Here is a 24,947-nt window from a genome sequence, read left to right on the forward strand (position 1 = left end):
AAATGTACAGCAAAATCCCAAGCACTAAGTTATAGTGGGGCCCTCCCGACACTGATTGATAGGGATCAATGTGGATATATAATAGCAGCTAAATAACATCTAAGCTCATGATTTGTGATCTTATCACTTGACGCTCACAGAGTGTTTGACAGCATTATCTGGCACAAGCATTAACTTGCTGTCCTAATCATTTCGGATTCTGCCCCAAGTTTGTAAAATATATAATGGCCAACTTCAGTTCCCCCATAACCAAAGTCAGGGTAAATGGTGTCTGGTCCAGTGCAATGCCAGTGGAAACGGGCACCAGCAAGGCTGTCCCCATTCTCTGGTATTATATGCACTGGCCATGGAACCAGAAGTACCGGGCCGACACTGAAATAAAGGGCCTCATTTGCAATAAAGACTCCCTTAAAGTAGCATTATATGCAGCTGATATTTTGTGTGTTCTTCAGAAACCCGTCTAATAACTCCCGGTGCTCCAATACACACTAAATCAGTTTGGTGAGGTCTTTAGATTTTGCCCAAAAAAAAAAAGAGAAATGAAGGGGGCTGAATATCTCAGAATCTCAGGAACCAATATCAGTTCTGCAGAGACAATACCAGTTTACTTGGTCCCACAAAGCGATCATCTACCCAGGAGAGTCCACACTGCTCCAAGGTTTTCATCCCCGACGGATGCCAACATAGCGGCATTGTGGAAAACGTCGACTGAGCAGTTGACGACCTGAAACCTCCATGATAACTCTTGGGTAGACCTTACTTACTAGATTACTATTTGTATTCCAAGCCCGCCCGATTCAGATATTAGAGACTCAATTGAGTAGATTACAGAGGGAAGTCTTGAGATTCATTTTGGCCCATGAATCCCTGTGAATCCCAAGGCATGTCCTAATGAGGTCAACTTTGCAGGACGGTCTGGGTGTCACGTCGCTGCGATGCTACTTCCTGGCCTGGCAATTCGCCCAAATGCTCGACTGGCCCACAGAAACCCAAAATAGAAGGCGATAGAACACCCTTTTGCACACTTTGCGCTTCATTACCCCCCGTTAACAGCTAGACATTCAGTAGGGAGTTACTTCAGTGACCCTCGGTATATTGAAACTTTGCATGATCAGTAGTACAGTACTGCCACAAGCAATGCTTATTACTGCAAGTTCTGTGAAACCGGCATCTGCTATCAAGGATGCAAGTAAATTCTACTGTTTATTATTGAACGCACGTTCCATTCCTGCTCACTCTCATGATTTATGTGAGCTGTGCAATGATGCAAACCCTGATCTCTGCTTCACAACAGAGTAATAGGTGCGTAATACATCTGGTCCTAGTATTGTTCAAGCTGTGCCACATGACTGTGGTATTTTGCATGTTGACAGAAATTCTGCCCATCCTGATGGAGGGTCTAGCAGTTGTTGTTTTGTCCCGTGCTTTGCTCTTACTGCAGCATGAAATTCAAATGGAGACGCTGCTGTTACATGTCATCCTGTCACACACTCGAACAGCCTGTGCTTTCTTTGTTTATCGTCCACCCACTTTAGGTGGGTTATTTGGTTTCTTGTTTTTAGACTTTGCTGCTGATCTTAGGCAACGGTACGGAGATCTGGTGATCTTAGATTTCAATCTGCCATATTCACAAATCACGGCAGACAGGATTGCCAGTTTCTTACAGTCAATGAATGATTTAGATCTCTTGCAACACATTGGAGGACCCACGCCTATATGGAACAGGTTGGATCTGGTGTTCTCACCCCCGACCCGGATTACTCCCTCTCTGCCATATAAGGTCTTGTGGACAGATCACTTTGTGCTACTATTTGTTTTGAACTGTTTAGGCCCTCCTGTACCTAAAATTCAACCTTCATCCTTGAGGCATAAATGGCCTGCAGTGTGCCCCTCTGTCATCTCAGCCAAAGTGAATGTGCTCTGTGACAAGCAGAATGTTAGCTTGTCACAATTGGCATCAGCTTTTAACATCACAGCTGATACTTTAGTTCCCCTAAAGCCTCAGAAAATGCAGGCTCGACCCTCAGAGCTATGGTTTACACCTTATCTGGGAGAGCTTCACCTTCTTCATAGACACGCTGGGAGAAAGTGGCGGACTGATTATTCCTCCTATGCTAGTTCTAATATACGAAAGGCTACACGTACCTACCAGCAGGCCATTATAGAAGCCAAAAGATCTTACTTCTCTGGCCAAATTACACATGCTCTAAATCAGCCGAGAGAACTTTTCAAAATTGTTAGGTCACTCATTGCTACGCCCTCTACTCCTTGTAATACCCCTCCTACTCAGCTTTTGTGCAATGCTTTATCAGATTCTTTTTACTGATAAAATGTATTGTATATGCCTAGCTATATCCACATTGACACCTAATGTATGTGTAGATAACCCTGCTTTAATAGCAGTATTTACTAATTCTTTATCGTGGTAAACCTTTTTTACGGTGGGCTTGGGTGTTATAATTCAAGCGACCTGTAAGCTTAAGTTGATGTCTCCTCTGGATCCCGTTCCTCTCAGTGTCCTAAAACAAATAATACCGGACATTGCTCCTTTAGTTAACACTGCCGTTAACAACTCTTTTTTGTCAGGTTCTATTCCTGCTCCTCTTAAGCATGCAATGGTGACCCCACTGCTTAAAAAAGCTTTGCTTGATCCCTTGCTTCCATCTAACTATCGTCCTATTTCTCTGCTTTCCTACTTGATTAAGTTGCTGGAGTCCATAGTCACAGCTATGCTTAGCTCTTTTTTGGAAAACTGCACCTTTTTCAATTCTTTCCAGTCATGCTTCAGACCTGGCCGGGGCACGGAATCAGTTTTGGTATCAGTCATTGACGATCTTGCGAGGCTAGCTGATCAGGGCAGAGGAGGTGCCCTGATATTACTGGATCTGTCAGCCGCTTTTGACACTATATATCATACCATCTTGCTCCATAGATTGTTGTCAGCCGGCATCTGCGGAGTGGTGCTGGATTGGTGTGAGTCTTTTCTGGCCGATTGCTCACAACCCCTTTCTTTGCAGCCCTTTACGTCACCTCCCTGTGCGCTCTCCTGTGGTGTGCCCCCGGGGTCCACACATTCACCCATTCTCTTCAATATTTATGTGCAGCCCCTCGCCCATCTTATCCAATCCTTTGGCCTGTGTTGCCATATGTATGTCGATAACACTCCGATCATAGTCCCGTTGAAATTAGACCACTCGTCCGGGGCTGCTAACCTTAAGACCGCTTTGCAAGACGTTGGGGACTGGACGGGCCAAAATTGCCTTAAATTAAATTACAATAAAACAGAGGTCTTAATTTTCGGACCACCTTCAGTCGTTTCCCTCTAGACACCTGTTTATTGGCCTCCATCCTTGGGCCCTTTTCCTCAATAATTGCCTATGGTTAAGAATCTGGGTGTCAAGATATCGGCTTCCCTTTCTATGAAATCAAAGGTTATCACAGTTTTTCAGCAGGGCCCTTTTAAACTTCGAGTTATACGCAAAGTACTTTCTTTTGTTTCTTCTTCGTTATGGGCCCCGGTGGTGGCTTCTCTGTTTTTAAGCGCATTGGACTATAGCAATGCCCTCTATCTGTCTCAACCTGAATATCTTTTGTATCGGCTTCAGGTGCTGCAAAACACAGCAGCACAGGCAGTTCTTGGGCTCTCCTCCCGTGATTATATCACATAAAATAGGTGTAGTCTTCACTGGCTCCCGGTGGCTCAGCAAGTTGAGTTCAAGGCGCTCTGCCTAGTCCACCATGCCCTGAATGGCCAAGGCCCGGACTATCTGCTGAAAGAATTCTGCCGTTATGTGCCGGTCGGCAGCTCCGATCCTCTCTGGATTTTTGGATATCAGTGCCTAGAGTCCGTCGAGCCAGGCTAGGCAGGAGAGCTATCTCTGCTGCAGCAGCACAGCTGTGGAACAGGTTTCCTTTGAAACTTCGACACACTATTGGCCACCTGGTCTTTCGCCACCTTCTAAAATCTCTCTTATTTCAGTGAAGGTGAACGCTGTGAGAAACCAGAGGGTGTCTCCCCCGCTAGTTCCCAGGGATCTCTCTCTCAGGTGGCCAGGGCACGGCCATCGTCTTTGGATCCAGACCCTGGGGGTGGACCAGTGTGGGAAGAACGGGTGAGACAGCCAACAGTGAGATTGTTTATCCAACCCATCCTTTGTTTTAGGATGCTCCAAGGTCCAATTCCCCACCCCCCTTTTTACACAAACACTGGGCCAAAAAATAGGGTGACTGAGAGTAACAACATTAACTTTCACACATGGTACTGGCCATGTCTTACTAATCGGGCAGGCAAAGTCAGGAATTTAATTCTAATTGCATAACCTGATACCAATTAGCTCTCCTCACACAAATAAAAGACACAAACCAAAGACACACTGAGCAAGGCGGAACACGAGAACGAGCAGGGCTTCCAGCACAAAGGCAAACCTATTGGAGCAGAGTGACAGACCAAGGGACGAGAGCAGCAGGTCGGAAAACCCCAGAGTTCCCTACTGGAGGTCGTTGCCTCCAACAGGCCACCAGAGAGACGTGGAGAAGGCCAGATCTCGCAAGTGAAAACTGCATTGTGTTTCAATGACGCAGTGACCCTCCTGGTGAACGGCAAAGTTGGGGAGGCGAGGCCAAGCCTGTGGTATTAACCTTGACTTGTGAATTGGAAATCGTAAAGCAAAGAAGAGACGCACACAGCCGGTGAGTTGGCAAGCGTCCTGAAGGACCGGTGTGCGTTAAAGTTTGAAATAGCAACATTTTATCAGAAGTGAAAGCTGCACACGTGTGAATGATACGTGAGGAGATGCAGACCTATGAATGAACTTTGAAGTGAAAGACGGCTGCGAGTTCAGCGATACTAAGTATCGGAGTGGTCTGGCGAAAGGAGGTAGGCCACTCGAAAGTCTCAGTGAAAGGTGAATTGTTCGAAGTGAGAAAGCGAATATACAGCAAAAGTAATATAAAGATGTTTAACTCCTAGAGATGGGGAAAGTAGAAGTTGAACTGTACATTTTGAGTCAAAGTGGTCCTGCAGTGGTCTGAAAAGTAAGCCATGCGCATCCAAAAGCCTTCGACATCCAAAAGTGGTCCAAGCTCGACAGAGGGAGACCTGAAATGAAGTAAGCTTGGGGAAGGCAGCCCCCCCATTCCCCTTTGCAAGTTTGTGGTGAGCTTTATCGTGAAAGGTCTGAGCCCTCTTTTTTGTACAAGAGATAGAGCAGGCATTAAGTTTTGTTAGCATAGGCCATTTTGATTTGACAGACTACACTAGGACTGCGTTATTTATTATTTGGTGGTCGCGACTACTCCCATCTTAGTTAAAGGGCGAAATAGGAGTTTCTCCAACCCCAACCATTTCAATAAAGGTTTTACAAACTGTACCCATTGTGTCAGTTTCATACTTGTGATACCATGCCTCCCCTACAAGGCTTACTTTCGGTCATGTCTCATTTAATCTCTGTAGCGCCATGTTGCCTTCGGATGTAAGCTGCGCTTTATAAATCTAATTAACATAACATGATAAAGCATGCAGGTTACATCGCATCTCAGGGGCTGTGCCCTTCAAACCCGGTTGCATGGAACCCAGCGTACACTCCAGTAGTACCGGAGGCTTTCAAGAAATTGGGGGGGGGGGCGAGTGCTTGCTTGGTGTTAGGTGAGCTATTTAGAGAGGGCGTTCCGGTCTCCCTTGAGGAATTGATCTACACACAACTGTTCCGTCAAGGTTACATTTATTGCACTCAATATTTTATACTTTAAAGGACACCGAAATCTGACAGAATTTCACATGTACAACATTAATAACTCATTTTTTTATATGGTCAGCTTTTTAGAATAAAGTGCAATACACATTCAGAAACAACAATGAAGGCATCATCACAAAACGCTGAATACAATCAATATGACCCTTTCAAAGGCAGGATCTACCATCTTGGATTCTTTGTAATCATGGCGATTACTGTTTATAAAAGTGCATCTGTCAGATGTTACCGGGAGTCTTAGTTTGTATGACTGCTTGTGGTCGATATATGGTCATATCAGTGTTTAGTTACATTCTGTACAAAGTTTCAGTGTATAGTTATTTAACCCACGTTCTTCTCGAACAAAGTGACGTTTAGAAAAGATGATACTTCAGAATGTATGTTCAATGCCCATATATTGGTGTTATCTCCCTTTCGCTTCATCAAAATCCTTAACCATCTCTCATATTGGTGTTCATACTTCTTTATTATTTTCTTTTCGTTAAAAGTTCCACTCTATAAATTAGAGGAATACACATATTTTGTAATGATTAAGTGTGGTTATTTAATATAGTTTTACTAAGAAACAAGACTTATTGTCATTATACACCGAGTGTGAAAATGACACGTCTCCTTTCTCTGGAAATGGTGTCTGATATTACTTACTAGAGCCATTTTTCTTTGACCCACCCTGGCAATGCAAAATTGAATTGTGGGAACAGCCATCTACATTGGCAATATAGGGAGAAGGGCTGTCTATATCTTATTTCTACACACTTGCATGTAAAAGATATAGCATCTATAGTGATAAATGTTACTTTATAAATGTTCCTTTTTTTTTTACCTGGCTTCTATTTCATTTGTGGTAATGTCCATGAATCCCAGTCGAGTGGATGTACATTTTGTTCTTTTTCTGTAAATGCAATGAATAAAATACAATGTTACCACATCTCTCAGCATTATTATGGGACAGCACTGCTCAATGTGTTCATATCTAAATTGGTGTATCACTTGGTGTACTACCAAATACCTCCATTTACGGTGGGGCTGCATTGTGTAGTGCGATTTTATACTTTATTACTCAAAAGGTACATCTCCCTTTATGGTGGAAATGCCTTCCCTAGTACGCTTAATAGTCTATCCCTAGAAAGGTACATCACCTCACATTAGAAGATGCTTACCTCTATTTAATCAGCCCTAATCTCGATCTTAAGTTTTTGCGTAAGGTTGATAACGTCAGTCATCTTGGTTACTCCGCTCTTTTAAATACGCTGTAAACGCTATGATGTCACTACGTTATTATGTTAGCACAATATCAGAGTAGCATATATTTTCTTTCCTTTCGGTTGCGCCATGTTGTAATATCTTTTGCATAAGGAGTTCATCACAATCTCCCTGAACATTACAAAAAATATTACCAAAAAAACAAAGCTATAGTGGCATGCTTAATCCCTCCAATTTCATATTTCTTTAAAGGAAATCCTATCAAAAGTAAAGGAGATTGCGGGGCACAAATTCCCCTCCAATTCAACTGTGATTATGCAAAGTGACTCGGAAGATGAGATGAACCCCCCCCATCAGTGGTCACAGAAGAACTTGTTTCACATCTCATCCTAGCAGCGCACCCTGGGGGGGGTCACATTATCGCATATTGTTGGATACAAATGTGGGCAATCATAGCTCTGGATGGAATCGCAATGTTCTAATCCACCTCTCCCTAGGTTTAAGACTGAAATCTCTTCTCACAGGCTGCATATGTTGTGCCACTTCACTTGGCACTAAAGGATTTCCCTGGTGATTGGCCTTTTGGTGGTACAAGAAAATTTAGTGCCAGAAGTCCCATCCGGCGAAGCATATATCCCAGCACATATCCCAGGGGCAATGTTCAGTTGAATATTGCCGGCACGCTTGTGTAAAGCTCAGTCATTTGCAGTATGTGTTTTTCTTTCCAATTCCTTTTTTGTTGTTCTATATCGCCTTCTAACATGCCATTATCTAGCACACAAATATAAGACTAAGAAAGAGGTAAAAGAAAAGGGTAAACTATGCACTGTAATATGTCGAACTGCTGGCATCTACTTATAATATTCATCTAGAAAAGGGTTGTGAAACTCCAGGCCTCGAGGGCCGAATCCCTGCCAGGTTTCCAGGACACCCCTAATTAAAATTCATGAGATAAATTTGCATACAATGATTCTAAATAAATGCATATTTTTCCTCATAAATATTAATGAAAGATATTCTGAAAACCTGTCGGGATTCCGGCCATCGAGGTCCGAAGTTGGACATCTCTGATCTAGAAACTGGAGTCCCTCTTATCTCCGTTATTCTTCCAAACAGCGGCCCAAAGTATCATAGGCTGGCATGAAATAACATCAAAACCTCCCTTGCATAGGCTGTAGGGAGGGTCTTTTTCAAATCTAATGTTCATGCCTAATTCCTCGGCTTTCCTAGATGTAACATCACGAAGGAAGTGAAATCCATGATGAAGGTATTATTTTGAGAATTACGTTCACAAAAAAAAGACCATAGAGCATGTTTAAAAAGTACGGCTGTAAAATACTTTCCAACAGCTCCATGTGGAAGTGGTGCCAATTGTTTATTTGTAGTCAATGAGAGAAGCCACCAAAGCATATTAACTTGAGTCAGATTGCTACGGAGAGAGGGGAGAGGGGTCGGTTTACAGATGTCAGAAATTATTTGTCCATGTAACACAGGTGAGGTGGAAACTTTAATGCATTTTCTACACTTTTGTTCGGGAAGATGATACGATTTTACCTTCAGCCATTGCTATTGGTTGTAGGCTTTATCCAATGTAGGTCAGCATTGTTACATCTACCATTAATTCCTGAGGAATGTACATGGTATTATATTGCAAAATTCTTGATAATCACCTTACGAGTCTGAGAAAAAAAGGCTACAGGATTCTTTCATTCCGGATTTAATTCTCTCATAACTAAAGGTGGACCATTGCCTTGCGGTGTGTATTTTATACTGGTATCTTGGAATGTGTATTTTTATGTGCCTGTATGCTTTTGAGGGTACTTATTTTATTTAGCTTATATTTTTTGTACGTTTTATCATGTTTATTGCTGTTTGGCATTATAATTTTTATGATTGTATGTTACATTGTACATTTACGAATCTGTGACTCTGAAATAAAGTATTTGATTATTTGTGTCACACCAATGGGACACATAGTGCAACCCCCACTTGGAGGAGGACACCACATATAAAGAAGAGGGAGATCCACACCAGCTTTCATCTGTAAAACACATCTGCCAGAGAGAGGGCACGTACACCCGCGCACAGAGACACAGCACTTTTTCTGGCCTGAAACTGCCAGCCACTCTGCACCCGACCCAAGTCCTTTCCAGGTCAATTAAAAACCTACACACGAAATGTAGTGTTTTAAAAGTTTTTAATAAAAGTTTGACGTGGGACACACAGCTTGTGATGGGGCGCGCATAGCCCGAGGGCATGTTGCCCCGTTATTACGGCTAGAGAAACAAACAAGACTTTTTGTGAGGATTCTGTCTTTTTTTATACAATACAAAAATCTTTTTTCATGCACCTCTGGACACTGGATAGGATTTTCCGTTTATCAACATTAAAATTTCCTTTACAGTGGCTTTTTTAAACGTTCTGTTGACAAAAGGTGGGAAATATATTAAAATGAAATGGATAAAACTCTAAAAAGGGAGGAAAACAGACCACTTGTCGAGCAGAATATTTTTACATTTATTTAAAAAAATCTTTTAAAACTACAGAGAAGAGAGAAACAGCATGTCCTGCTCTTCTATTACTGTATCAAACCCACACAGCCCTGCCAATCTTGACATGCAGAACCACCGTCTATTTTTTTTCGAAGACCAACACAGCTGACAAATGCACCCCAAACGTGACGTGCAGCCCCCCCACAATTCGAATACAGTGCTTTGTAAATTAGCATCAAGCTAACGTGGATCTGCCCCTGAAAATACAGTACGATTCATACAACTCCGCCAGTACACCTCAAATGTGACCTTCATCGCCACGTTATTCCAGCACTGCAGCCTAACCAGTACCAATTTATTTGAAGCCTGCAATGCATCACCCCCTAATTTTTCAGTACAGAGACACACATATGGCTCTACCAATGCATCTCAGTCTTAAACGGTAGAACTCGCTTGTTAAACCTATTTTAGGGCCCACACACAATTTTGCCGATATACTTCAATCATGACTTGTAGGATACCTCTGGCAACCGCACCCCAATCCTCCGCTCAATGATATTCCTGGAACCGTGCCCTGCTTTAACATGGACCTTACTGCTGTCCTGCAGCATTCTCCTGTGATTACAATATCAGGCAACTCTTCTAACTTACATCCATTCCAACCATCTATGTTGTTTTTTTTTCACGTCAAAATATTACAGAATTGTATTAAATGATAGTGAAAATGCCGATTGGTGACATTAACGATTTCGGCATAGGAAATGCAAAAGTTTGGTACATTAGCAGAGAATGCTCCAATGCACTGGCAACTCTGATGGTTTTTATCTGTTTGTTGTTGGAAAATTAATAAAAAGTAAAAAATAAAAAAAAGGAAAATGCAAGAGTTTGAGGGGCAATGCTGTGTGTAGGGGTGGTTGGAGCTGGGAGTGGGCAAGTCGCGGAAGAGGGGCATTATCGGAACTATATTCCTAAAAATGAAGGTCGGGATAACGAGGGTCAAGCCATTCACCTACATCCAATCCACTGTTATTTTAGTATTCGAACAATCACAGTCGCCTTAGTCATGACTTGGAGCTCCCTGTGCTATTCCTAGATTGGGACTCTCACACAACTGCGCTACAGAACTCCAATCTTGCCATAAGGCACATGCTGCTGCTCCAGTACAAGGATGCACACGCAGTACACCTCAATGCAGACGCGCGTGCGCAGCCCCACCCGCTACAGGCTACATTGACCGGTTCCGCTTTCCCATCTGTGGCCTCAGAAGACCAGAGAAAACTCTATAATTCACCCACACACTTCCGAAATACAGACACTGGAAGCAGAGGCTACGAGAACTGTCCCCAGTCACTTCTCAAACGCAAGCATAAAAGCTGCCACTAAGTGTTCAGGGATCAGCACAGGAAGTCTGGGTCGAGAGAGAGGAAATGGAGGGCGTGAAGGAACTGCAGAAAGAAATAAAATAGGACTGCTGAAATGAGTCGGACAAAGGGAGAGGCCGACAGGAAAAATAGTGGGAACACATGTTAACTCTTCAAACAGTAAAATCTAGTCCGGTTTCCGGCTTGAACACCATTGATATGTATGAGAAAATTTAAATATGAAGCAGGTTTTCTGGCTGTATACAATTCATATGTATGAGAAACTGCAAACAAAGGAAAGTGTGGGCTGTGGATTGGTAGAAGCTATGCATGTCTTTTTTCTGTACCAGCTGGTGTGTAGTTTTTCCTCAGGTAACTTTGTTCTTGGACATGCAGGCCAGGCTAACAGTGTTGGATTAGCAGGCTCCTGCCGCATGGCGAATCGTGTGCCAGGGCTGTCTTTCCGTCTTTGGGGATGGAAGATCGGGGGTGATTTTTAGGCCGTTGGGTTATTAAAGCCACAGGATTTGCAAGTATTCTGTGTTCGGACCAGACATCTTGGTCCGGGAGATCTGTCCATGGATTACCCCAGCAGTTTGCAGCTCCATGAAACTTCTGGAGGATTGGAGCGTGCTTGGCTTGGCTAGTTAAGCAGTGGCAGTAACAAGTGCCCACATAGGAGTGGCAGGGCCACGCGCAAGTGAGAAAATAGGAAGCTAATACAGAGACTCATTAGCTCCATATCACAAGTGCTGGTTAAAATAAATTGAAAACCGCATGGGTTTATTGTTGCATGGGGAACAGTATGAGAACGGGTGCAGCCATGCTCTGCTACTTGCTGATTGGGACATATTTCACTATGTTCATTGCTAAAAAAGAGGCCAAAAGGGGGTGGTGTTGTGTTTTCCTCTGTCTGATGCCACACGCCAGTGATACTCTAAAAATTACTCTTGGAAGCAGTTGGTATTGTAACGGAGTCAGTTGGTGGTATGCCCAGCAAGCAGGCAAGCAGCTGTTCTTACAGCTGCGCTCGTTAAAGCCTTAACCAACTTCTCCTCTGACCACTGACTTGCCTCTTAACTCCCTTGGCTTAGACGTGCAGGAAGTTTGCAGGCATCTGCCCTCCCATTCCTGTTGCACCTCGCTCCGCTCATCTGTGATTAAAAACGAGAGGCACAATGGAACGCAGTGGGGAAAGGCTTTTAACACCAAAAAACTCCCATTAAATACCACCTGCTGCCAATGCGCTATCATCTACAGCGCTACTAGCACGTGGTAGCAGGCAAAGTAAGATACAGCACCACTTCCTTTCTTTTTCTCTTTTCAAAAATGGGCATAGCAAGGCTGAAAACATTCTGCATTGTGTCCCCAGAAAATACCAAAAGAGAGGAGGGTGGATGGGAAGTAATGGCTTCAAGGGATGAGGGGTACAGTACAAGCAGGGCCGGCCTTAGGGCAGGGCTGCCCGGGCAACAGCCCAGGGCGCCCTGTAATGAACCCCACATGATGCTCCCTTCAGCATTAAAGAGAAGAATGGCACCCAAAGAAGTCACCCGTTGTGGGACTGTGGAGGGAACAGCAAGTCACACTTTAGATGCAGTGAAACCATAAGAGAACCCCCCTGTGCACTGGTCCAATAAGGTATTTCCGGCTGGGGAAGGAGGTTGGGGGCCTAGAATGTACTTGTAGGCCCAAAGTTACACAGAAAGCTGCACACTGTGTTAAAGGCACCAGCTTTTTGCCACTGATTGTGGCACTTGTGTTGTGGGAATAGAAATGTTAGTTTGAATTTGGTAAAAGCAGTGGTGTATGGTCAGTCTGCCAGGGACCAAAAGAGTTCTCAGATTGCTTTAGGATGAGCGTTGGGTTGGATTTGCCAGCTTTGTATTCATGGAAATTGCAGATGGAGTGTTCAGCTCTTAATGGGAGGGATTCTGTTCATCTGCAAAGGCTGCAGACCTCTTGCCGGCAGAGTTAGGTGAGCTAGGCTGCAGATGATTGAGAGGTGGGAAGTAAATAAAGGATGGGGCCAAGAGATCTGCGTGAAAGCAGAAGAGACGATGTGGTGAGCTTTATGATAGAATTAATCAAAAAAGAACACAAGGTCATTATGCGAGGGAGGATGGTAGGGATGGTGTTCCCATAGGAAATGGTTCCGGGGCTAGGAATACACTGTGGACGGGATGCCAGAGATTTTACTGGAAGGATTAGAACAGTAAAGAGGGATAGTGTTAAGAACTCAAAGCGATAATATTTTTAATCGTTGAGGAATACAGTGCTGTCGTTGTCAAAGGTGGGTGCAACCTGTAGAAACCCGATTTCATGCAGCTATTTTTCCAGCCTTCAGAGTTTGAGATGGTACGGAACAAGGTGGTGCAGGGACCACAGACAGCTGACATACATGGTGGACCCAACTGGCTGGTTATATTGCCGAGCAAGTCTGTGACACACCAGAGGGGTAAGAAAGAGCAAGTGAATTTAGACTTTCGTTGACTGAAGAAATTGTTGGGCAGTGTTTAAATATAAGAAGGGCCATATGTTTATGGTGTTCCAGGTACTTGCAGTTTTTAGGAAGTGTCTAAAGGGGCTAGCGATGGATGGGACATCCTTTGGGACCCATTCATTTAGGATTGGAACAGTGAGAGACGGCATAGGCAATTGAAGACATTAGAGAGGAGTTTGGGTAGGTCTTGAGACTATGTTAGACAGGCAATGATGGACAAGTAAATGCCACATGGACATTTTGGCTGGGTACTTAGTTCGAGAAAAAGCTGTTGGGCAAGCAGCTGACATGTTGCTTTAAAGAGGTGGCATTAAGGTGGTCTGAATGGGGGGGGGGATTCATCATGGATTGTGTGGTTTCTAAAATTAGGGTAGGTCATTTTTTGCCAGGACTGGTGGCCATCAATGTGGGCGAAGCTATTTGGTTAGGAGGGAAAAGTGGTGCTCATCACACGAATGCTGAAAGATCTGATGCAAACCATGCAGGGCTTGCCTGAAACCCAGTTTGTTAGGATGGGTCTTCTTCTGAGGCAGTATTGGAGAGGTGCTCTCCAGTGTGAAGCAGTAGATTATGCTATGAAGAAGTTGAATAAAGAAATACCTTGTTTTTGTGCAGAGTCAGGCATAGATGTTTATTCGGTAACTTTGTTTCAGCCATGATGGGGAAAATCTATGTAATTGTTTGTTATGGGCAATGGTGTATTAAGGTTTAACTGGACGTTTGGGGGCCACACTGTTAACAGCTGTGTTGCAAACCTATAAGCTAATGGCCACCTCCAGTGGCCAATATGAGTTGTGGGGGCATGTGAATTTAAAGAATCTTAAAATAGCAAAATATACATTCCTTGAGACCTGCCGGTTACTTCTTCCAATGTAATGATTGCAAAGGAATTGGGCCCAAAACAGATTAGGAAGGAGACAGCAGGATTCCCCTCCTGGAGTTCATGACCATGAAAGTTGCCTCCTCCTTGCCCTGGCTGTTTTATAAGAAGCTCGTACGCTCCCTGCAGCTCAAGTGACTGTGGGATTCACAAAATGCCATTCAAGATTAGATTTAAAAACTAGAACTTGTAATTTGGCATATGGTTGTCCTGTCAAAACGAGAGCAAGATCCGTCAAACCTGAGGGCGCAATTATATTTTGAGCTTAAGAGTCACGAGGAACAGGAACATTACTTTGAAGAAACTGTGCGCCCCGGAGATGCCAAGCCTGTACCTTACATTCTGGTTAAGATGCGGAGATTCTCTGTTCTTGTGGGGCAGAGTTAGACCCATTTCCTGTTCTTGTGAAAACATTGTACATGCTACATGGCAGGGCTTGGGAAGACCCCTCTTAAGAGATGATAGAATTGGACACCTGCCAGAATCTCTCATATGGCCATACCCAACGGCCAGCCCAGCTTTGAATTATACAAAAGCCAATTTTTCATGGAAAGCTTGGTAAAGGCAGAGGCTTTAATTGAAATGACTAGGCAGGAAATAGGAGGACTGGTGAAGTGATCTTTACCCTCTTCCAATCATTGTTTTATACGTTTCTATTACGAGTTTGATTATTTTCTGGATTAGCGATTATGAGTTCTTATTTGTTAGAAGATTATATATAATGGCTGCAGCATTTGTTTTTGTTCATTTTAGATAATGTCATGAAGGTTCTATTTATGCCTTGATGTTTTGTAACACGATTTGCTTTGCTGATTAATAGGACTGATTGATTAATGTTTTTGTGGAGGAAAGTAGGGTGAACTCAGAGGAAAGAGGGGTTCATGACTAACGTTTGGATACTATGCGTTAGGGGTGGGGCAAGAAAACTCAGCTGTTCTGGGGGTGGAGCAGTATCAATCCCTGGATGTTTATGAAAGTGTAGCAAGGAGCAATTTATTGATTAGTGTTGTCTGCAGCGCAGGCTAGCCCAGGATTAAAAGAAAAAAAACAGGTAACAAATGGAAAGGGGGCAAAACCTGTTTACAGTGCAGCTAAGGGTTGGGCAGTATCAAGATTTAAACTATGTCAAGCATGGAATTAAGGAAGAAAAACTAAGTGTCAGCGAGAAAACAAAGTTGCTATATGTTAGCTAATGTGAAAGAGGGAGTGTGTTGGGGAGGAGCAGTGTGTTGGGTTAGGAAGTTTTAAGCCTTAGTAAGCTATTGGTAGGTTTTGGTTTGTAGGGCAGCAAGTCAAGGTAGCTTTGCATGTGAGTTCATACAGGTCAACTTAAAGGAATCTTTTTATACATGCGCTGAGCCCTCTGCTGTTGATTGTGCTGTAACAACAAAGACAAGACCCACAGCGAAGGAGGCTCCCGTGCCACTGCCATATGAAATTTGGGTGATGGTGCTGGCTAAATGATGGGGATGCGGGGACTGGGGGACCGTCGTGCAGGAGTTTCCCAAGGTTGTGGCATCTTTCAGACACTTTAGCAGTTTGCCTGGGGATTTTGTGTAAAGGGGTGTGGTGTTTTCTTTATTGGATAGAATTGGGTTCATACCAAAAAATGCAATTTGGAGAGATTGAGCTTGCGTGACAGGTTTAGACATACACAGGTTTCCTATTTTCTGTCCAAGGGAGTTATGTTGCTTGTGTGCAATATTAGTTACTATGCGTTTCAGAAATAGTCAGCAGAGGTCATTGATCAACATTGCCCGATCAGGCTAGCCCTTGAGGAAAAGATTGCTATCAAGCCGGGAGGGGGCAAGAATAGTGCTGGCAAGGATCAGGAGTGGCCATTAAGCCTGGTTAAGAACTGAATTCAGAATGGGAAATCAATTGACAGTGGGGAAAAAGCTGGTGTTTGTAAACTAATGCAGGCTCATTAACGTCAAGAGCTAAGGTATTTAGCTAAAAAGATTGGCATGCAAACGTGTAGGCGTAAGGCTATTGATAGGTTTGCGTTTGTGAGGCAAATAGCCAGGATAGCAACATTTGTGAGCTCAGATATTTGATATTAAAGCAACCTATTCCACACATACACTGAGGTGACAGTATTTGATCAAGCCGCATAACTCAAAGAATTTTAGAAAACGTTTGTTGCATATTTTTGGGTCATTCTTTAAATTTGCTGGCATTTCATTATTCAAAGGGTCAAGCATATAGGAAAGAGTCATGAGTTAAATGGAGCTGGGGGGGTAGGAGAAAGCAGAGTTGCTGCTGGTGGTTACAGGACAGAGTTGTGAGGCTGCTGAAAGGAAGGAGAGGGGCCAAAAGGGAAGGAGGGGAAAATATGCCTGATAGGCAGAAAGGCCTAAGAGCAGCCACTGGTGTGGGAAGAGCTGTGTGATTGCTGGGACAGGAAAGGGGGAGGGCTAAGAGACCCGGACAACCGGAACCGCTGAGAACTTGGACACAATTGGAGAAAGTGAAATTGGGAGAGACAGATATGTAAGTAGGAATTGCTCAGGACATGGGAAGTGTAAAGGGTGCAGAAGAACGGTTTATCGGAAAGAATGGAGGACAGCAAACTGTGCTCTGATTGGAGCTTAGAAAAGGAGGGAGAACAGGTTCTGGTTCGGAAAAATATGAAACTAGGTTGAACAAGCACTTACAAGGAGAGGAAATAGAAAAAACGAGAAAACGGATATTGAACCGCAGAGGGAATCAGTGGCCACATGGTACAATAGAAATTGTGGAGAGAGGGATTCAGGGGGCGAAACTGCTGAAAGGAGTGTTTGCATAGGAGAAAAAGTGAACAGAACTTGCTGAGGGCAAATTGAGGGAGGGTAGGAACAGCTTAAGAGCATAGACAACAAAGTGGAATCTATTAATTGCAAAAGGGCAGATAGGGGGAGAAGCAGAGAGCAAGAACTGCCAAGTGTAGAGGGGGCCAAAGGTGAAATTGAAGGAGAGCAGGAACCATAGAGGGAAAAGAAAGATCCGGGAGTGCACAGATTCCTGAGGGCAGAGAGTTTAAGGAGCAACAGTGGGAACTACTGAGGGACGGGGAGAGAGAAAGGAGGGAGAGGGGCTGAGAAGATAAACATGAGCTAGCAGTAAATCCTCATTGGGGCAGAAGAGCAGGGAAAAGAAAGAAGGGAGAGCAAGATCTGCTGATGAAAGAGGGCGGGCAAGGGAATATAAAGAGAAACTGCTGAGTGGAGATGGGAGAGGAGGAACTGCTTAAGAGAAAGGACTACTGATGCATTGCCCTTGCTGGTAGTGCAGACACATATATTACACCATCAGAAGAAGATAGGCTCCACATTCCTGAACTTGTACCAATGCACTCGAATGTCCCACTCCCTAGAACTGCCAGAGGAGGTCACATCTCAAATTCTCTGTCAATGTTCCTTTCGCATGTTTCTACTTGTTGCAATACATCACTGCCAGTACAGGTGCGAAAACAACCTACCTCCCACAACGCCCACCCCATATGCAATCTTAACACCCCATTACATGCAAATTCATTCCGTCTCCTATAACTGTTTACTGTTCTAAAAAGTAACAGTCAGGCGGGGACATCAGCGCACTGCCACATCGTTGGTCAACGTGCTCCAAAGGTGCAACCACGTCAAACAGGTCATATTGTCCGATCACTGCTGCATCTTGAATAAAGAAAAAAAACTATACCTGCCCTGTGCAGCTCCTCTTTCACTGGATGTGAGAAGTTGCAGTTGTCCCAATGTATTGGGTACGTGTTGGGTAAGGAGTGTGGGGACATTGTTTTTCTTTCTCTTTCAACCGTTAAAAATAAATACAATTAAGTGCCACTAAAAATAAAACAAATTAATAATGTTCTCACACGAGAATGCAGCTGTTGCCGCCAAGTGTACGGCCGTGATCACGGCCAAATGTTAAAATATCACGTTTCTTGCCCCTCCTTCCCCTCCCCACGCCACACCCAAACCTTCGACTACTCTTCTGTTATGAAGCAGTATCCAAATGGGTTATATACATAGGAGGGGAAAGAGGGTGGGGGGGAATTCATTTAAGCCTCGTTCAAAACTAAACTGCCACAAATCCCCAAACACTGATTGCGTGCCCAGCACTAACTTCCCTGGAAGGTGACATTTAACTGCTCCCCTCCCCCCTGGACGGGGCTAAATAAACCACTGACCAGGAAGCTTAGATGCTAGAGTGAGATGGGCATGGAGGCAGACAGCACAGAAAATAAAGGAAGGGGTCCCAAATGATTGGGCGGAGCCAAGAAGGGAACAGCCGTTTTGGAGGTATGTTTGTAGAAACCTCGAGCTGTCCAAGAGCGGTCACCAGCTGCCACACAAGTTTAGTGTTACAAACGGTGAAGTCACTTAACAGACGTAGAATGAAGACGTCTGTGGTTTAAGGGAGTGCATGGACGTCAGTGGAGCATCTCTACGGTCGCCAAGCAACATCAAGGTTCTCGTCCTGGGCCACCTAACTCCCCCCTCCAATTTTCTTCTCTTCTGGCCTATGTGGTTCTTGTCGACTCGTGCTCGGGGAGGGCATCATCACCAGGGTTGGGAGGGCAGGGCCTGGGTAACCACTGGGGCTCCCTCCATGGGTATCACTGTAACAGCGGCAGTCGAGGCGGCAGCGGCAGCGGCCGCTGCTAGGGCCATTGGACAAACCTCACCAGTGCCTGTACGAAAAAGAAACAAAAATGCAATTAGTAACAGAAAAAATAACATTTCAAAAAATAACTTCTATCTACTCCATGATTCCCCCAAATAGCAACAACGTAGGATATGACGCATCACTGACAGGTCCAATGGTTATCATTCATAGCATCGACCAACCCCAGGGTTCGAAGCATGGAAATAGATTCGACGGTGATAAACCCACAGAAGGGAGGCTATACATTCAGAACAATAGAACGTAACAAGCCAGCGGAAGGACAGGAACTACTCATACATAGCACTCGTACAGTGTTTGCTTCAGAACCGGATTGCAGGACAACAGTGCATGGCCTGGCTTAAACATACACTGAGGTATTGAAAAGACAAGTTATGAGTATGTGTTTCGGGAGGTGCCTGCAGAGGAAGGGGGTATACTTAATAAAAAGCCTGCAAATGGAAGATGTAATGTCTGTCTTCCAAAAGAATACACCCACAAAGGTGTGAGAGAGTTAAGGGCAGGAGACCACTGTGCATAGTCACTCTAAATACTTGACATACTTAATGCGTTCCACACCGACACCCCTGGGCCATGCTCGCCCCATGCAGCCCCCTACATGACACTTATGTGTCCAGCATCATTGGTTACCCCATACACTGATACTAAAATCAGCTTCCATCTTTTCCCTAGCCACCAACAGAAACAATATGTGGTGAACACATAGGCCCCTCCCCCACAACCCCAGCACAAGACACTGATTACAAGTAGCCTTCATTAGCCTCCATGACCAGTATCTACAAAAATGCACAATGACAAATCCACCTCCTATTGCATAGTAATCCTTTTTTCACTCTGGTTTCATTCAGATAGTCCAATATACAATTTTATTTCTAACTACCCTGTGCTCCCAGATCATCCCATACCTACATTACTTGAGGGATCCTAAAATAATTCCTACCCTCTAATCCTTTCCTCTATACACAAATAAATCCATGTCTTATGCTGTCCTCTACCTTAGTTCGTTCAGAAACCTTGTTCCCCCAAACTTGCCGTTACCATATTGCCCTCCTTTCGTTCATCTTTACTATCCTCTCCTCCGGCCTATTGTTCCATATTCCCCTTTAATTCAGTACAGTCAGCCATACTCTTATCAAATTCTTACCCGGGGTCTGATCCACCACCCCTTTGGTTGTGTTACTACTTCATAACTGACCTCTGCACCACTACGCTACCCATAATATATCCTTCTCCGCCAATTCTTTGCTAACCCCGACTTTGTCTGCCACTATCCTATCCCTCTCCTTCGCTTCCCCATTCTATTGTAGGTCTTCAATTTTTTCCCATGTCTCCTATGATCCAGTATGTTGCTCGTCTTATTAATTTCAACCCAACGGTGCCTATCTTGCACTATGCCTCCTATTCCTTCTTCCCCGTCCCTCCTCTACTACACTCCCATACATCCTACCCTTTCATATGCCCACTAGCCCCCTTCTCTGAGACCACCACATCCCGTCCTGGGGAGTGGAGTAAACTAAAGAGGTGGCTTGCCTTGTGCAGTTTCACCTCAGCGGTTCAGCCTCAGAGGTCCCTCCGGCGATGGCGCTGGGGGCCGCTCCTCCCAGGCCCTGCCCCAGGTGCGTCTGCATGTGCCCGCTCATCTGCGTGGGGGTCTTGCAGTGCACGCCACACAGCTTGCAGAGGTAGGAGTCCGGACGGGGTGCCGCCAAGCCGTGGTGCCGCACCGCGTGAACTCTGAGGTAAGCCGCTGTGGTGAAACCTATATGGAAACGCAAAGACCGCTGCTTTAAGCCGGGTATAAGGGCGTTGTTTTCCTCAAACCCAGCTCCCCCCCCCAATTTACCCTAGTATAAAAAAGGTAGGCTTCAAGGACTAGGAGACAAAGGAATGACTTACTAAATAGATATGTTATTTTATCAGTTTGTTAAGGTTAAGTTAAACAGCCTATTGCTTCCGAAAGCAGAACAATCTTGATTTACTTCGGCACACATACTAAGTGAAAATTAAACTCCCTAGCCAAAGTGGCTGCTACTGCGGTAGTGGAAGAGATGGTATGGGTTATGAAGTTTCAAGTTAAACTGAGAACCACTGCTTGAATTGGTTTGCTTATGGCCAGACCAATTCTGTAATCTGTCAGACATACTAAATAAACATTAGCAAACTCATTAGGTTTGAATTTTGTATAACGAGAATGTTTTTGATATTGCTACCATATGCCTAGGTACTCACAACATTTGCTAGAAATTGGAATCATATGTTCTGGTACTACCCTAATTTACCAGATTTGCCATGAAATAGTCAGATAATAATCATATGGTGGATACTATCATCATAAATTAGCCATTTGCATCCTATGTTCGGTACTAAAATCATTTTCCAGGTATTGCCCTTAAATGCCCATGTGTTCACACCATTGACTAACTATTGGCATTATTTGCCCGGGTATTTATACTGTTTGCCAGGCAGATAAATGAAGAAAGGCATGTACTTGTGACTGCAGGAAAATAGAGCTATACCAGTATGTGACATCATTCAAAATACAGTAAATATGCACATCTCTTTTTTCAAAGTTACCATACACTCTGTATTTTTCCATTTGTTATGCACTACATTCTGCATTTCGCTGCTTTGGAATACCAAGGAGTGAGAGGGGAAAAAATAAGGTTTAATGTAAAGAGTAAACAATACATTTTTCACAGCCCAACAAATGTTGCATTTAATTCGTCTAGCACCCAGTGGCAGTTTCCACACACTACAAATAATAAATATCTCCTGTGTGCCATAGTAGAACATTAATCTATATGAAACCTAGACAACTGCTGGCACCATCATGGGATATTGACTCAATATTTTCACTGGCTTCAATAAATTGAAGCCATATGGAGAGTCAGAATCTGACTGTGTCACTGATAGAGATTAGAGAGCTGCAAGATTGAAGTAATAAATGACTTTCCCTTTTTTAATGGTATTTTGGAATATATATGGTGCTTTTTTGATGTCCTAATAAAGCTTCTTCCTCCTTATTTACAGTTCCTCGGGAGTGCTGCAGAAGCTCTGCTTTTTATACATACTGTAATCATCTTTCTGATGCTTCGATTCACATGCTTTGCATAGGCCGACATCTAGTGCTTGATGCAGTTTTACAGGATTTATTTTTTATTTCGAAAAGTGACATTGACTGGGCGTTCTTGTAATACTATTCCTACTGTGACATGTACTGTACCCATGATCCCTCAGAAGTTGAGGTTCTCAGATTGTTATTTTTCTGACCAGAGGTTGCATGGAATCTATAGTGAAAAATGAATGTGAAGAATTTTTTATTCTATGTTTGTCATTCTAAACTGTTGTCTATGGTGCCTTCTACTCCCAACAAGGGGAGGATGGGTTGGCGCATGTAAATCTTAGTAGATACAAACATCAGAAAGGCGATTACAGGTATGTAATATTTGTCTTCCGAGGCTTGTGAATGCCTAGAATCCCATGTGTGGAGGAAAATTGGGAAATTAAAATTGTATGCACCCCCCATGCCTGGCAGTGCAGTATTATACTGACTAGGCCCTGTAACCTGCTATGTTTAAACACATTTCTTGCTTATGCAAGTCGGACACTGTAGGACATACTGTGCACGTCTTTGCAATGAAAGCCTTTTTTGTCTAGCATGTTGGAATGCTTGCTTTCTCATCTCTCGCTTCCGATATGTTTTCTGCTTTTGGCATATGCAAACAGGATCTACGCTCTTGCTTTCTGAAGAAAAGCAGCACAGGGGAGCGGAAGTCGCCACATCGCTAACGCTCTTGCTTGATTCAAAGTGTATGGGATCTCTAAGCAGTGTAGGCACCTTGACTAACTGAGTTATGACAGAGGGGCCTCGCTGATAACACTAGCTTACATGAAAGAGCAGGTGTCTAGGGCTGAGATAAAGAGAGTTTGTTCTTTGCTATCAGGATGAATTTAGTGTACAACCTTGGTCTGTTGGGACCACCCCTTACATTGGAAAGCATGTGCCTGGGTGGGTACAAAGGCCAGGAGCTTAGAGGGAAGGGGATGCTCGGAACCTTGTGTCTTGTGTTGCTGTTGGGTTTGTGCTGTCACTGCTTTCTACTAATAAAAGTGTTCACCAATCCACCAGAGTCGTGAGTGATCCTTTTTCTTCTACACATGCTTTGCACAGACTAGCAAGCAGTACCAGAAGAAGGTGGTGGGTTGAAAGAAGGAACAGAGACAAACAAATGCTTTAGCATTGCTTGTCCCACCAGTGAATCATTTCTGTCTTGTGTGTCAACACAATAATGTGTGAAAGCATGTACTGAACTCGTGGCTGCCCTGTAGATAGCTACTAGAGGTACATTAGCAATGAATGCTAATGTAGTCCCTGCACCACATGGGGAGTGTCCTTTATGTGTAAACGGCAGTGTTTTGTTTGACAATGTGCAACACTGCTGTATGCATTTTACGATCCACCCAAAGATGGTAGCCTTTGAGACAGTATCCCCTTCTCTCGTGGCTGCTAAGGAAACAGTTTTCCCGAGTGGTTTTGTTTTGTTGAGCTGGTACATGACTGCTCTTTGGACATTCACTGTGTGCAGTGCTCTTTCCCGCAAATTCTGAGGATTTAGTAGAAAGCTGGCAGAACAATTGATTGGTTGTCATGGAACTTTGACATGTATTTAGGGGAGAAGCGTGGTTGTCTTCTTAAAACCACTTTGTTTTTGTTTACTGTGACAAAAGGTTCTGTCACGGACAATGCCTGAAGCTCACTTACCCTCTGAATAGATGTAATTGCTATAAGGAAAGCGACCCTGTAATTGAGATCTTTGAGGCTTGCATTATGCATTGGCTCAATAGAAGAGCCCATGAGTTTGCTTATGACAATATTTAACTCCCATCTGGGGTGGAGGATTTGCAATTGCAGGATAAAGCTGTTTTACTTCTTCCATGAAGGCTTTGACGACAGGAACCTTTCACCAAGAAACTTCACTCTAAGTTATATAAGCAGATAGAACTTCTGGATGGACTTTTTAATTAATTAAAGACAAGAGCTGAGTCCAATAAATGCAATAGGTGGTGGAGACTATGTGATGGTGAGCAGTCAATTGGGTTGTCATCTGACGTTTTACACCAAACCACAAATCATTTCTATTTGTTAAAGTAGCAGTGCCTAGGGTTGTGCTTACGGGCATCTTTTAGAATTTCCATGCTTCTGACTGGAAAATTAAGGTGACCAAATTCTATGACTTCAGGAGCCCAGCTGCTAATTTGGTTGTCTGAACTTCAGGATGTAGGATTAACCCTTGATTCTGTGAGAACATATTGTAACAGACATTTTGAAGAGGTTTGAAACCCATGTTTGATGAGCCCACATTGCAGCTATTAGAATCATTGTAAAATGTTCCTGGTGAATTTTGTGGACTAATCTGTTCAGGAGTGGGGTAAGGGCAAAAGCATAAGCAAACATCTCTGAACAGCTGATCTACATTGCGTTCCCCTTGGATTCGTCCTGCGGGACTATAGAGGTGTGGCTTGGACGTTTTGCGGTTTCTTTTGTGGCAAATAGATCGATATTTGGTTGCCCCCAATGTGTAAAAATGATACTTGTCCGAATGTAACAGCGATTCGTGTTCTGAGGGTTGATGTGTGATTCTGCTTAGCATGTCTGCTAGGCAGTTGTGTTCCCTAGAAACATTTTGAGATTGGAGATTTATTCCTCTATTGAGGCTCCAGTTCCAGATCTTCTGTGCTAGTCCCGATAAACTGAGGGTGTAAGTCCTGCCCTGTTTGTTGATGTAAAATATGGCTGATGTACTGTCTGTAATGATTAGCAAATTGTTCCCAATTAATAGATGTTGGAAAGCTTGAAGTGCTTTGAAAACTGCTAGCGGTTCCAGGGTATTGATATGTTTCATGGCAAAAGTGTGTGTCCACAATGGGCTCCCCAACCTAAGAGGGATGCATCTACTGTGATTGTGACATGTGCTGGTGGGTTGACGAAAGGTATTGTCCACCACTGAAGAGATGACACCAGTGTTTGCGATAACCTCCTCTCGATGGTCCCAAATTCCTTTTGCCTGTGACCATTGTTGCGCTAACCACTCTTGC

General features: G+C 43.8%; 1 protein-coding gene across 2 annotated transcripts in view; it reads right to left on the reverse strand.

Moving 5' to 3' along the window:
- Positions 1-9,133: 9,133 nt before the first annotated feature.
- The window catches only part of MAZ (MYC associated zinc finger protein), a 202,895-nt gene continuing 187,081 nt past the window's right edge, over positions 9,134-24,947 (reverse strand). Inside the window, exon 5 of one of the 2 annotated variants that reach the window (XM_069652022.1) lies at positions 9,134-18,858. In XM_069652022.1, the coding sequence (XP_069508123.1) occupies positions 18,728-18,858 (131 nt within the window). In that variant the 3' untranslated portion in view covers positions 9,134-18,727. Of the gene's footprint in view, positions 18,859-20,386; positions 20,611-24,947 lie in introns of those variants that run through there. The other variant, XM_069652021.1, reaches the window with a different exon arrangement.

Source organism: Ambystoma mexicanum, chromosome 3p (assembly GCF_040938575.1).
Source record: "Ambystoma mexicanum isolate Mex_15411 chromosome 3p, UKY_AmexF1_1, whole genome shotgun sequence".
NCBI classification, from domain to species: domain Eukaryota; kingdom Metazoa; phylum Chordata; class Amphibia; order Caudata; family Ambystomatidae; genus Ambystoma; species Ambystoma mexicanum.